The 14,146-nt window shown below is 42.1% G+C and overlaps 1 protein-coding gene across 6 annotated transcripts in view; it reads left to right on the forward strand.

Moving 5' to 3' along the window:
- LOC127648579 (NACHT, LRR and PYD domains-containing protein 12-like) overlaps positions 1–14,146 on the forward strand; it is a 127,530-nt gene that overhangs the window by 102,347 nt on the left and 11,037 nt on the right. For all 6 annotated transcript variants that reach the window (XM_052133226.1, XM_052133225.1, XM_052133228.1 and 3 more), the window contains 2 exons: positions 5,013–5,183; positions 10,304–10,477. In XM_052133226.1, the coding sequence (XP_051989186.1) occupies positions 5,013–5,183; positions 10,304–10,477 (345 nt within the window). The remainder of the gene's footprint in view (positions 1–5,012; positions 5,184–10,303; positions 10,478–14,146) is intronic.

The raw sequence follows: 14,146 nt of genomic DNA on the forward strand, positions 1-14,146 counted from the left end.
ACCAGGTGCTCAGGCCCCTCAGCCGTTTGGGGCTTCAGGTCAACTGGGAAAAGAGCAAGCTCACCCCGGTTCAGAGCATCTCTTTTTTTGGCATGGAGTTAGACTCGGTCTCAATGTCAGCACAACTCACCAACGAGCGATAGTGTTGAAATGCCTCGCCTTCTTTAGGCCGGGCACAGCGGTTCCAGAGGCTCCTGGGGCATATGGCGTTCTTCGCGGTGATTGCGCCGCTAGGGTTGATGTATATGAGACCGATTCAGCACTGGATTCAGACTCGAGTCCCGAGGCGATCATGGTGCCGCGGCACACACCGTGTGATGGTCACCCCCGCCTGCCGCCGAACATTCAAACCCTGGACAGACCTCTGCTTTCTGCGGTCACCCTTGCAGCAGGTGTCCCGATGTGTCCTGGTCACGAATGACACCTCCAGATTGGGTTGGAGCGCCGTGTGCAACGGGCACGCAGCCGTGGGCCATTGGAAAGGGGCCCCGCTGTGCTGGCACATCAATTGCCTAGAGTTGTTGACTGTTTTCTTTGCCCATTGGAAGTTTCTCCCATTAGTTCGAGACAAACGTCCTAATCTGGTCAGACAGCACCACCGCGGTAGCGTACATAAATCGCCAATGTGGCGTACGCTCCTGCCACATGTCACGACTCGCCCGTCGTCTCCTCCTTTGGAGCCAGCAGCGACTCAATGTGGTAGGGGATGCGCTGTCACGACAACGCTTGCCTGCCGGAGAGTGGAGGCTTCACCCCCAGGCGATCCAGCTGATTTGGGATCGATTCGGCATGGCCCAGGTAGACCTGTTTGCCTCCCAAGAGACCTCCCACTGCCCGCTCTGGTATGCCCGAACAGAGGCTCCCATCGGGGCAGATGCACTTGCACACAGCTGGCCCTCGGGGCTGCACAAGTATGCATTTCCCCCAGTGAGCCTTCTTGCACAGGTGCTGTGCAAGGTCAGGGAGGATGAGGAACAAGTCACCCTAGTGGCTCCCTATTGGCCCACCCGGGCCTGGTTCCCTGGCGAATTCCCCTGAGGATGGACCTTCTTTCTCTCACTCTCTCTAAAGACGGCCCTGCTGATCGCGCTTGCCTCCTACAAGCGTTCTCTGTCAGCAACACTTCGGTCCGGCTGACACACGTGATCCTAAGACCGTTTTACAACCTCAGGGTTGAGTCAGTCTCGTCCCGTGTTATCTCAGGTCCGAGCCGGTAGAACTCTGTGCACGCTGACGGACTGACCAGGTGGATCGCTTGCGCCTAGCGCTCTTTCCCTCAGCCGAGGTAAAACCGTGCGCTTTTTCCCTCCCAGGAGATCCCACTCACTCCCTGAATGACTCCTCCCTATTCAGTGGTGGAATTCGCCGACCCAATCCACTGCGGGTACTCAAATCTACCCTGCACTGGGATAGGTGCTCCACCGGTCAGGCCTCCTACATGAACTCCTGTGTGTATTTTACACGGAACGGTCCCCTTACGAGTGGACCCGCGTCTCCCTTAGGCAGTTCCACCTGCCCTCCGGTCGCCGTGTTGTAGCAACTTCCCCCTCCTTGAGGCTGGATCTACCATCATGCCATTTTTCCCACATGTGAACAAAGAGGCCCATGTGACATATTTCGCCACTTTTACCTCCCCCTTCATGGGCAGGTGTGGCCTCCGCAGGGTCTTTTCCCCCTGAAAGAATAGGAAACTGGGGAAGACCCCCTTCCCACGATGCTTGTAAGGGCCCCAGATGTTTGGCTCTATGCAAGAAACATAGAGAGAAAAGAGGCCCGGCTAGGCTCGGCAAACGCTGCCTTGTTCCCCTGTTTAAGGTAACCAGAAGGATTCCAACGTCTTTTGTGGGGCATTGGGGAAGGGTACGTGCAGTCTGACACAGCTGGTCGCCTTGGCACGTGAAATACCTGCCCGCTCCTGTGTCAGCAGTACACGTACACGGCTCAGCGCATGGCATGATTTGAATTGGACCCTAGTGTCTCTTCTTCGACACAACGTCGAAGTGAGTGACAGACGGGGAATGTCTAGGTTACGTATGTAACCTCCATTACCTGATGGAGGGAACGAGACGTTGTGTCGAAGAAGCGACACTAGGGTCTAATTCAAATCATGCCATGCGCTGAGCCGTCTAATTCAAATACGTAACCTAGACGTTTTCTGACGTCAATCATAACTACACTCTTGGGCAAAAAATATAAATGTCAAACATTAAGCTTTTAATGATCTTAACCACAAATCATTGGTCAGGAAACGTCTCGCTTTAATTCCTCTGTCCTCATTTCCTTTCCTTGCATCCATTCCTCGTTTTCTAAGAGGGTGAGGAAAGGAAATAAGAAATGCACAATTTCAGAAATGAGAAGCAGTCTTAGAAATCTTTACTTTAACTCAGAATACAATGCATCTTAAAATCACGTGATCTCATCATAATCATTATAAATATCTTAAAATTACTTTTATATGTTTAGTAATATAGAGTCTGTCCCCCATCTCACGTGAAAACATGTTTTTTTTAATACAGCGTGCATTAAAGCTGATATGTAACTTGTTCTGTGTAAAAATTATTTGTCCTATCCCATCTTAATATGCAGAGACAACTATAATTAAGCTATTCGTAGCTTACTTTTCTTGAAACTTGTAAACACTGTTGTAGAGTATTTGGTATGCTAAATTTAGACGGGAACCGTTAAAGTGGTCGTCTTCTCACACCAGTATATGTAAGGGAATTTATGTGTGAGCTAGGCATTAACTGTCCTTATTATGTAATGAAATGTATAATGGAATTAGTTGCATTCGACAACCATTATAAATGAGATAAATGACAAATAACTAGATTATTTATCTCAATAAAATTCTCCACCATTGAAATCGTAATATAACGTCTAGTTTTATCCGCTCACACTTTCTATTGAAAGGAATTAGCTTTAATAAGGGAATTATGATTAATTTACTTATTGGAGTAATATTATTATCATGGCTTATTGAAAATATTATCACACGTATGTGTAAAATGTTCCTGGATTAAGATCAAATGTTCAGGGTTTCCCGCAGCACTTTGAAACTAAGGCGGCCGTCTAAGCAACACACGCCTGCCGCCTTAACTACGTCGTCAAAAAAATATATATGAGCGATACTCGCCGTGTTACTCTGTCCTGTTTTCTCCCTTTCCATCTTTAAATATGTGATAAGCCTTCGTGTTCGCTTCAGTCTTGTTATCAGCGTGTTCTTCCGCAGCGGCGCCGAGCGTGTGTGTGTGTTCATCTGAGCCTCATTGGTCTGTCACAATATTTGAGATGACCAATCAAATCAAAGTAGGCGGGCTTTATGTTCACAGCGCAAATTTTAGCAGAGCGACTCGACAGTAAAGGAGCGACTCGACGCGCTTCAGTTTACGGTCGGTCAAGTGCGAGATAAGATGTAAGTTGCTAAACTAAACATTTGCTATTTGACAGTTTTTTAGGTCATATATGTTAAACGAATCACAAAAATAATCAGGCAAATTAATAAACTTTTGTCTATTTTCGCCATTTTGAACTGAAGATAGACCACTATGTGACGTGACTGATGTAATGTAGCCTAATAATTAATTTACTGTCATTGTGAGGGGACAAGACACATTAACCAGGGTACCCGCAGGATCTTAAAAGCATTGAAAAATAATCTCAAATTAAGGCCTTAAAAGCCTTGGATTTGGTATACAAAGTCTTGGATTTCGTTACAAAGGTATTATATATTTTTTGCCTTTACTAGGATTAAGTTCATACCATAACAAAATTAACTGTTACTAATGCAGGCTAATTAAAAATTCATGCAACGTTGAGTGCATCCCGCACTCCACGTCATAGCAGAAAGCGCGAAAGCGTGCGCACCGTTACTATGGTTACTAGGCAAGTGAATTGCAGAACAAGATAGTAGCCAAGCGTAGTTCGTCGTCTGAAGTGGGAACGTTTCAGTTTAATGCCAGAATTCAATAATTTAAACCCCAAATCAGAGCTTTTCTGTTAAAAGAACATGTTTTCTACCCGGTCTTTTCAATAGTATCTGGCAATCATGCGCGCGCGCACTCTCTAACGCAAGAAGCGCGGATGATCTGAAAACACAGACGAGCTGGAGTTCAGCAATCTTCATTTGAGATTGTCAACTTAAATTGAAGTGTCATTCAGTCGGCCTGTGTTCTGTCACGAGCCGCTTGCGCTGTTTGTGCGAACAAAATGCAGGCTGATATCCCAGCAGTGTTTTTAATGTTGATGTAATGTTTCCCGAATATCCACACGATTTCAAATGTGACATTGATTTTATACAACAGTTAAAAAACAAAACAAAAGGGTAACATTAAGTGATTTACTACATTTAAAACAGTATAGTCAGGCTTATTGCTCTATTTTGCAATGAAATCTGTGGCTTTGAACGAATCTTAATTTGTGTCAGGAGTTATGCAATTCCAAATACCCCCCCCCCCCACCACCACCACCCACCACCTTAACTAACACATTTTCTGCGGGAAACACTGATGTTTTATTATTAGAGTCATGCAAATCTGATGGTCTTTTGGAAACCTTTCAAAGAGAAACCTGCTTTAACTCTGTGTGGAAGTTCAAAAGGTCATGCTGAGGGGGCCTTCGCTAGGACTGTTGATGCCTGGCCTTTAGTTTATGACATTGAAGAATTCCAGGATTGCAAAGGTTGGGTTTTCCTAGATTCAAATCATGTTGCTGCAATTCTTCAGCATGTATATTCCTACACTGTGTCTCTGTGGCGTTATGAAATTTCCTATATGTTCAAAACAAAATTACATTTTTGCAGTTCTGCTCGGTGGTGTAGTGGCACAGAAATGACATGCTTCAGCTTTAAATAACTCACTTTGGGGGGATCAGTCAGGAGGGATCAAACATAATCAGACATTGAAACAGTAAATGGCCAGTGACCGTCACAACACTTCTTCTCTAACTGTGGCATATTCACTCAGCAATAGTTTGTTGTATAAAACTGTTTTCTGATCATTTTATTCTTTGTTTAGATTGACAGATTGTAGATTCACTGGTCAGTGCTGTGAAAGTTTGTCTTCGGTTCTACAATCATCAAACTCCCTGAGAGAGCTGGACCTGAGTAACAATGACCTGCAGGATTCAGGAGTGAAGCTGCTTTCTGATGCACTGAAGAGTCCAATCTGTACACTGGAGATACTGAGGTTTGTGTTTGCAGATTCATTATTACATTGGAATATAAGTTATGAATATATTGTGGTTCATAGCTGTGGTTACTGTGAATATGTGGATGGGTTCCTCTCAAGGGAATCAAGTCATTGTGATTCTCACAGCATACATTTTTGACCAGCTCTTTAGGACAATCTTTTTAAAATGTTCAGATGAGAAAGAAACTTGCTGCAGATATACAGTAGAATTTGCTCTGATACCACATACAAAAAAAAAATACTGCAACAACCGAAAACGTCTCGGTTACTGTCATAACCTCCATTCCCTGATGGAGAGAATGAGACGTGTCGATGTAGTGACACTAGGGGTCTCCCTTGAGAGCCTCGGTTACCTCTTATCTTTGACAAAAGGCCAATAAGGAGGGAAGCGTACATCTGTTTAGACTGAGGTGCCGAGAGTAAGGTCCCGGCCATTTCAGCGGCTAGTACATTGTTGCAAGGGGGACACAACGTCTCGTTCCCTCCATCAGGGTACGGAGGTTACGAAAGTAACCAAGATGTTCCCCTTCTGTCACTCACTCGACAATGGGTCGATTTAGGGGGGGAAGCAACATAACTAGCATGGGAGTAACTAGCAGGCCTCACACTCTGCTTATTGGTGGTACTGCACGAGTCTCTTCAGACCTGGTGGATTTTAGTTGAGAGCTGTGGTGGTTCTGTAGGTGTCGTTGCATAGTGCTTGTGATAGCCGCGGTGTACGGAACTATTTTCTTACAGTACTTGCATATTGTTTGTCTCTTGTCACATTCTCTGCCGTTTATTGTTTCCACCAGGTACCCAAAATGCTGCTACACAAACGATTTAGATGTGGTGGGGGCATCTTCTATCCTAATTTCACCCTCAAATTCAATCATGCTGATATCGCGAGACAGCTTTTGACCTCGACGAGAAATATCGTCACGTTGTAATATCGTGAGATCTCATGGCTCATCACACCCCTACAGTTTACCCAAAGCCCTAGGCAGCTGAGGTGCATGAGAGTGGTCCCTTCTCGAGAGTGAGCTTGATTCAGCCAGTTGTTGAGATAATTGAGTATCCAGATGCCCACTTCCCTTAACGGGGCAAAGGCTGCCTTTGTGAAGACGCGAGGGGACATAAACAAGCCGAAGTGGAGGACCTTGTACTGATACCACCAAATCACTTTATTGTCACACTACCATGTACACAAGTGCAACAGTAGGTGAAAGTCTTCTGTGCAGTTCCGAGCAACATAGCAGTCATGACAGTGACGAGACATATACCAATTACAATAAACAACATACTTACACAACACAATAATTATATACAATGTACAGGAAACAATACACACAATATAGAATACACATATTCTATATAAAAAATATATATACAGTAGTTGTATTGTACAGTCCAGTGTGAGATATAAGATTAATAAAGTGCAGTGCTGATTATTGATCGTGAGAGATCAAGTGTTCAAAAGTCTGATTGCTTGGGAGAAGAAGCTGTCATGTAGTTGGCTGGTGCGGGTCCTGATGCTGCAATACCACCTGCCTGATGGTAGCAGTGAGATCAGCCCATGACTCGGGTGGCTGGAGTCTCTGATGATCCTCCAAACTTTTTTCACACACCGCCTTTTAGAGATGTCCTGGAGGGAAGCTCACCTCCGATGATGTGTCTGGCAGTTTGCACCACCCTTTGCAGGGCTTTGCGGTTGTGGGCGGTGCTATTGCCATACCAGGCGGTGATGCAGCCAGTCAGGATGCTCTCTACAGTACTGGTGTAGAACCGTGTGAGGATGTGGTGGTTCATTCCAAACTTCCTCAGCCGTCTCAGGAAGAAGAGGAGCTGGTGAGCCTTCTTCACAAAGGCCTCAGTGTGGATGGACCATGTGAGTTCCACAGTAATGTGGACACCGAGGAACTTGAAACTGCTGACTCTCTCCACCGGTGATCCATTAATGGGGATGGTGCTGTGATCTCTGTCTGTCTTCTCCACTACAAGCTCCTTGTTTTTACTGATGTTGAGGGAGGGGTTGTGCTCCTGACACCAGCGTTTCATCATTGTCAGTGATCAGACCTACCACCGTTGTATCATCAGCAAACTTAATGATGGCATTGGAGCTATGTGTTGCCACACAGTCATGTGTGTATAGGGAATACAGGAGTGGGCTGAGAACACAGCCCTGCGGGGCTCCAGTGTTGAGGGTCAGTGATGAGGAGATGTTGCTGCCCATTGTAACCACCTGACGTCTGCCTGAAAGGAAGTCCAGGATCCAGCTGCACAGCGAGCTGATTAAGCCCAGAGCCCGCAGTTTCTCATCAAGCTTGGAGGGCACTATGGTGTTGAATGCTGAGCTGTAGTCTACAAACAGCATTCTCACATATGTGTTCCTTTTTTCCCTGTGGGACAGAGAGCAGGGTGTAGTGTTGATGCAATGGCATCATCAGTGGAGCGGTTGTTGCGGTAGGCAAACTGCAATGGTTCCAGAGAGGTGGGCAGCACAGAGCAGATGTGATCTCTGGATTAGCCTCTCAAAGCATTTGCTGATGATGGGGGTCAGAGCAACAGGACGCCAGTTATTTAAACAAGTTATTTTTGATTGCTTTTGTACAGGCACAATGGTGGATGTTTTGAAGCATGTGGGGACTAGAGTGCGGATCGGGCCGCATTTTTCTGTCCGAGCCCGGCCCGCGTCCGACACAGTTAAAAATCACGTTTTTTTTCTCATACTAATGACACGTACGTTTGTTTGTGTAGAAAGCCCGCTTTTATTTAGCAACTGGAAGGCATTCGGTAATGTTTACAGATGTGCGCAACGCATCAGTGTGCGCCGCACACGGCCACTTTGCTAGTTCCTTTTCTTGAGGAACTAGCAAAGGCAGTGATGCTCGGCTGCAGTAGCCCAGGTGACTTACAAACTCTATCCACATGACGCTGCAGGGCAGAATTCCCGGTCCTCTTGCTGTCATATTTCATGAGAAATCCACAACCCTTACATTGAACATAACCAACATGTTCATCACTATCGGCCTTGACAACTATGTAGAAAAACTTCCACACACTAGACTTTCCTTCATTTTCGGTGGTTTTAAAATCTCCTGAGGCCAACTTCTTTTTAACGTCTTCCATCGTTGCGCTGCCAGCCACATGTAGCCAAATATGCAATATTATGCACGCACGTGTTGCGCGTTGTCACAGCAACATAAACAAATTTCCGCACACATGAAGATGGATGTTAGGGTAATATTTTACATTTATTTTAATCCCAAAAATAAACATTTGCATCCAGTTAAACATTATAATAAGCTGTTTTAAATTTCAAATGTTCAATGCCTTATCGCGCCGACGTGACCGAACCCGACCATCATTTCAAAATATGTGTCCGAACCCGGCCCGGCCCGTCGGGTCCCGTCGGGCTCAGTTCGGGTATCCATCCTCTAGTGGGGACTACAGACTGGGAGAGGGACAGGTTGAAAATGTCCATAAAAACACCAGCCAGTTGGTTCGCGCACGCTCTGATGATGCGGCTTGGAAGGCCATCTGGACCCGCGGCTTTGCAGATGTTCACCCGTCGGAAGGAACGGGTTACATCCGCAACAGAGACTGAGAGTGAACCATCATCTGTAGCATCGGCCGTGGTGTTGAACTGTCCTTCAATTTTGTGCCTGTACTGGCGTTTGGCTGGCATTGGTCACGCCCGGCCGTTGAACGCGAACCGTAGAAATGGTCTGCATCGAGGCAAAATCGAGACATTGAAGTATAACTTCGGGTCTACCGCAGCAAACCTATCTTGATTCCCTCCTTTTATACCCGTATGTCCGGGGGAGGGACATGTAAATTCTGTTCGCCAATTCTCATTGGCCTTTTCTCAAAGATAAGAGGTAACCGAGGCTCTCAAAAGAGACCCCTAGTGTCACTACATCTACACAATGTCGAGTGAGTAACAAAAGTGGAACAGTCAATTGCTGACCATTAAAATAAAGAATTAATAAAAATACAATAAATAGCGAAATAAAATCAGTACTGTTTAGTATCAGTCAATTGCTGACCATTAAAATAAAGAATTAATAAAAATACAATAAATAGCTAAATACAATCAGTACTGTTTAGTATCAGTCAGTTGCTGACCATTAAAATAAAGAATAAATAAAATAAATAGCTAAGTAAACATCAGTAAATGGTAAATGGTCTGCACCTTTATATAGCGCTTTTTTAACCTTAGAGGTTACCAAAGCGCCTTTACACTGTGTCCCAATCACCCATCCATACGCAGAGCTGCCATGCAAGGCGCTAGCCTGCCATTGGGAAAAACTTGGGGTTCAGTGTCTTGCCCAAGGACACTTCGGCATGTGGAGTCGTGTGGGCTGGGATTTGAACCACCAACCCTGCATTTGGTAGCCGACCCGCTCTACCACCTGAGCCACAGCCGTCCACGATACTACTGTTTAGTATCGGTCAATTGCACCTGTTATCACCAATTATGAGGTAATTGTTTATTAACTTTCCAGTATGTATTTCACAAACTAGTTAGCAATTTACCAAGAAGACAATGCTTAACTCTGCACCGCTTTTCTCCATTATTTGTTCTGAAGTTTTCATATCTGCACATATCGGTAAACATATACGCTGATACCGATATATTGTGCGTGGATAATATTGGCTGACCGATATATCGGTCGGGCACTAGTTTGTAAATTATATGACTGTTGATGTGTGTTTGTAGATTATCTGACTGTTGTTGTTTGTAGATTATCTAATTGTTGATGTGTGTTTGTAGATTATCTGACTGTTGAAGTGTTTGTAGATTATCTAATTGTTGATGTGTGTTTGTAGATTATCTGACTGTTGAAGTGTTTGTAGATTATCTGACTGTTGATGTGTGTGTTTGTAGAATATCTGACTGTTAATGTGTGTTTGTAGATTATCTCACTTTTGATGCATTTGTAGATTATATAACTGGTAAAGGGTGTGTTTGTAGATTATCTTACTGTTGACGTGTTTGTGTAAATTATCTGACTATATGTGTTTGTAGATTATCTGACTGTTGATGTGTGTGTGTTTGTAGATTATCTGGCTGTTGATGTGTGTGTGTGTGTGTGTGTTTGTAGATTATCTGACAGTTGTGTGTGTGTTTGTAGATTATCTGGCTGCATGGTGACAGAGAAAGGCTGTCGTTCTGTGGCTTCAGCTCTGGGTTCAAACCCCTCACACATGAGAGAGCTGGATCTGAGCTACAATCATCCAGGAGAATCAGGAGTCAAGCTGCTCTCTGAGAGACTCAACGATCCATACTGCACACTGGATAAACTCAAGTATGTTGCGCTGTAAAACCCTGTTTACACCCATATATACTCCCTGAGCCCAGGCCCTAATTGGTCTTGAATTTATTGAAGGGTCAGTGAATGCATAGCACCTGTATTTATTCCTTTCTAAAAACTCAAATCCCTATCAAATAAACACAGAAGACATATCATAGTGTTTCATTAGGATGAAGATATTTTTGTAATTAAGAAATGTTGTTAATTTTATTTTTACACATTTTAGAAAAATAATTCAGAAGAATAATCTTTAACCCTCTGGGGTCGGCAAACGCGCCGGCTCGTTTTGCTGTTTTTTTTTTCACATAGCAGCAACATAGACTTAAAATACTCCGTCATTTATGGTCATATAAATAAAATCAATACATGATTATAAACTATAGAGGGTCTTCTTTTTTTGTGTACACTCATATTAACATCAAAACCTTGTGTTTTTTTTTTAATAAATAAAATAAAAAGGTTGAGCTTTCAGCAGTCTCTGTGTTCACGATCATATTTCAGAAACACGTCACTAAAATTAACTTAAACTCCGTGAATTCTTCTCACACTAACATGAAACATATGCCTAAAGAAAGCTTAAAATGTCTACTTTTAAATAAAACAATTCAAATTTAAAACAAATATTCTCCTGCAATGTAATCTGTATGAAACAAAGCGATGTACGGTTTTCCTGGCTCAGCTTCATTATCTGTAATGTGATCACACCCACCGGCAGAGCGCGCCATTCATACGCTAATGTGCTGAGACGATCAAGGGAAATGGTAAACGCCCCCGACTTCGAGATTTGATGTAAACACAACACAACTCAACTTTTCTGCATGTTTGTAATGATACTCCTGGATGTAAGGATGAGTTAAGAGCGGGACTCAGATGAACATTTGTATTTTGAAGAGAGACTTGATCCAGCAGAGGATACAATTTCAAACGAGTAAGTCAATTAGTTTTCATTAGCTGACGAGCTATTTTAAATAAACATGTACATGTTTTACTAGTGGGACTGTTTCCAGACAGGATTCAAAGTATTGACATGTCCTAATAGGCAAGTTTTATTTACATTGTATGCTGTATGATATAAATATGATATGTAATATGATATAAAAATAATATGAATGTTAGATTATATTTTAATGTGTTTATGCTGCCTCGTTATCATCAACAAAGCTTGTGCTTGCAAATATGTGTTCAGGTTAAATAAGTAAAATACACTTTAAATATGCCCATATTAGAAAATCAGCATATTATCATATGTATTTTGGATCAAATAAATGCAGTCTTGGTGAGCAGAAGAGACTTCTTTTAATGGTAGTGTAGGTCTAAAATTAAGTAAAGTCTTTAAGTAAAGAAAATATATAGTCAGATTACTTCTTTTAACTTAAAACTTGATTTTGAACATTAAGTCTCCTCACATTAATTCTCTCTCTGTCACATTCCTCATTGATGGGCCCAGAGGAGTGGTCTTTGTGTCCTCAGGTGTGAATCTCATCAATATTCATGATCGTTCACGCCTCCTCGCATATTACCATTCAGCACTAAAATTGTCACACAAAAGTTAAATGACTATATTGTTTTGTATGAATGAGTGATCAGGATGATTTTTTACATCATTTTGTAGCAAAAACTCTAGGCTACAAGATCCAGTTCTCAAAAGTCTTGTGGACAAATATTTAGTATGTGTTATATGGCCTTATTTCAGTGACTTAAAATTTTCGTTTTTTCAAAAACCATGCATAAACGTTATTTTATCAAAAATACAAACCTGTACACACATGTTGCTCACATATTATTGTAGCCCAGTTTGTGCTGAATATAGTGTTATCAGACTTTAGCCATTAATATGTTTTTAAACAACTGAAAAAAGCACAAATGTCAAGGCATGTCAAAACTTCTCCAGGGCCCAAAACACCCTGAGACCCCAGAGGGTTAAGCATCTGTCACTTAACCCTTTCGCAGATACTGGTGCTAACAACTGGCCCCTCAGAGTAGCGTCACACATTTGTGTTTCTGCAACAGCCAGTGTTACTTGATTCAAATCGGCTTTCATGCCAACACTAATTTTAGGATGTACTTTTGAATTACAAGGGCACTAGAGCTGTCCTCAAACCACATTTATAGCATACTATCTTCGTAACCACTAGTGTATAACCTTAATAAAAACACCAAACACACACACGGTGTACAGACAGACCATGTTGCTGATTTGTCAATTTATTTAAATAAATAAATTAAATAAATACAGTACAGTAGACAAAACAAGTTTTTTAAATGCTTATTATATACAGTATTTAAAAAAAATATCTATAAAGGTTTTGAAATGGCAACTCAAGAATTCAGTATATTACTCGTCTACATTGTGAAGTGTCATGTGACCTCATTCTAATAGATTTTGACATTTTAAATATTTAAACAGTAAAACACAAAAATAATAAAAAATATTTATTGTATCTAACCATAAAAATTGTGCAAAGCATTTTGGTGATATTTAAACATTTCCATTATATTTGCAGTGTATTCTGCACACATTCTGTCAAACAAAAGTTTTGAACTGATACCCCTGAAGGACTGACTTATTGTTTTTTTTTATTGAATTTTTCTGCATGGAACATCAAATCAACAGATAACCACTGATTTTATGAAATTATCATTCCACCCTATTGGTACCCCAGTTAGAACCTCCCTAAATCAACAACCTACGACTTCCAATAAAAAATATCATAAAAACAATAAAATAAATAAATAAAATAATAATAATAATAGTAAATGATAATACAAATTTGTTTAATAAATATACATATATACACACACACACACACACACACACACAAGTGCCATTCTGAAAATTGCCAGAATGGCAAAGGTGTCCCACAAAGTTTTAAATATTTTTGTCCAGTACTTGAGTAATTTAGGGCATTCCCACAGCATATGAATGAGATCTGCTGGTGATTGCTTGCATCTATTACATGCATCACTGACAGAGGGATATAGTCTAGCAAGTTTAGCATTAGTATAGTAAACTCTAGGTAGAATCTTACACTGTATTAGGCCATGTCTTGCACATATAGATGATGTGTGAGTGAGATCAAGAATACAATCCCAGTGTTCGTCAGACAACTCAAATCCCAAGTCCTCCTCCCAAGCACACCTGGCCTGACTTGCAGAGCCTGGATTGATATTATGAATCAGATTATAAATTACATAAATACAATGTTTGGAAGATGGTTCGAGTCCTAAGAAGTCATCCAATGGAGATTCAGGGGGGCGATTCGGAAAGTAAGGGAATCGTTTTTGCACCTCCACAATCAGTGCTTAAGGGAAGTTCAGAAGCGTAAAGGCCTGAGTAAAACTCTAGAAAAATTCTATTAAGTTTATATGAATCATGAAATATGTCTCCCTGTGGTGACCTTATTCCAGTAATCGGCCTTGATGCTGCTGAAGCTCTAGCTTGATGAGCTAATAATTTACCGGCCTTATTACCCAGTTCAAAAAAACGTTGCCTAGACTTAAGCAACTGCGTTTCAGCCTTTTTCGTGGTCAAAAGATCAAATTCCATTTGCAGACGAAGGCGCTCTTTACACAGATCTTTATTTGGATCAACAGCATACTGATGATCTAAACTTTGTAGGTCTTTCAGGATTGTATCTAATTTAAGCTTGTCAGCCTTATTTG

Source organism: Xyrauchen texanus, chromosome 9, assembly GCF_025860055.1.
Source record: "Xyrauchen texanus isolate HMW12.3.18 chromosome 9, RBS_HiC_50CHRs, whole genome shotgun sequence".
NCBI lineage: Eukaryota > Metazoa > Chordata > Actinopteri > Cypriniformes > Catostomidae > Xyrauchen > Xyrauchen texanus.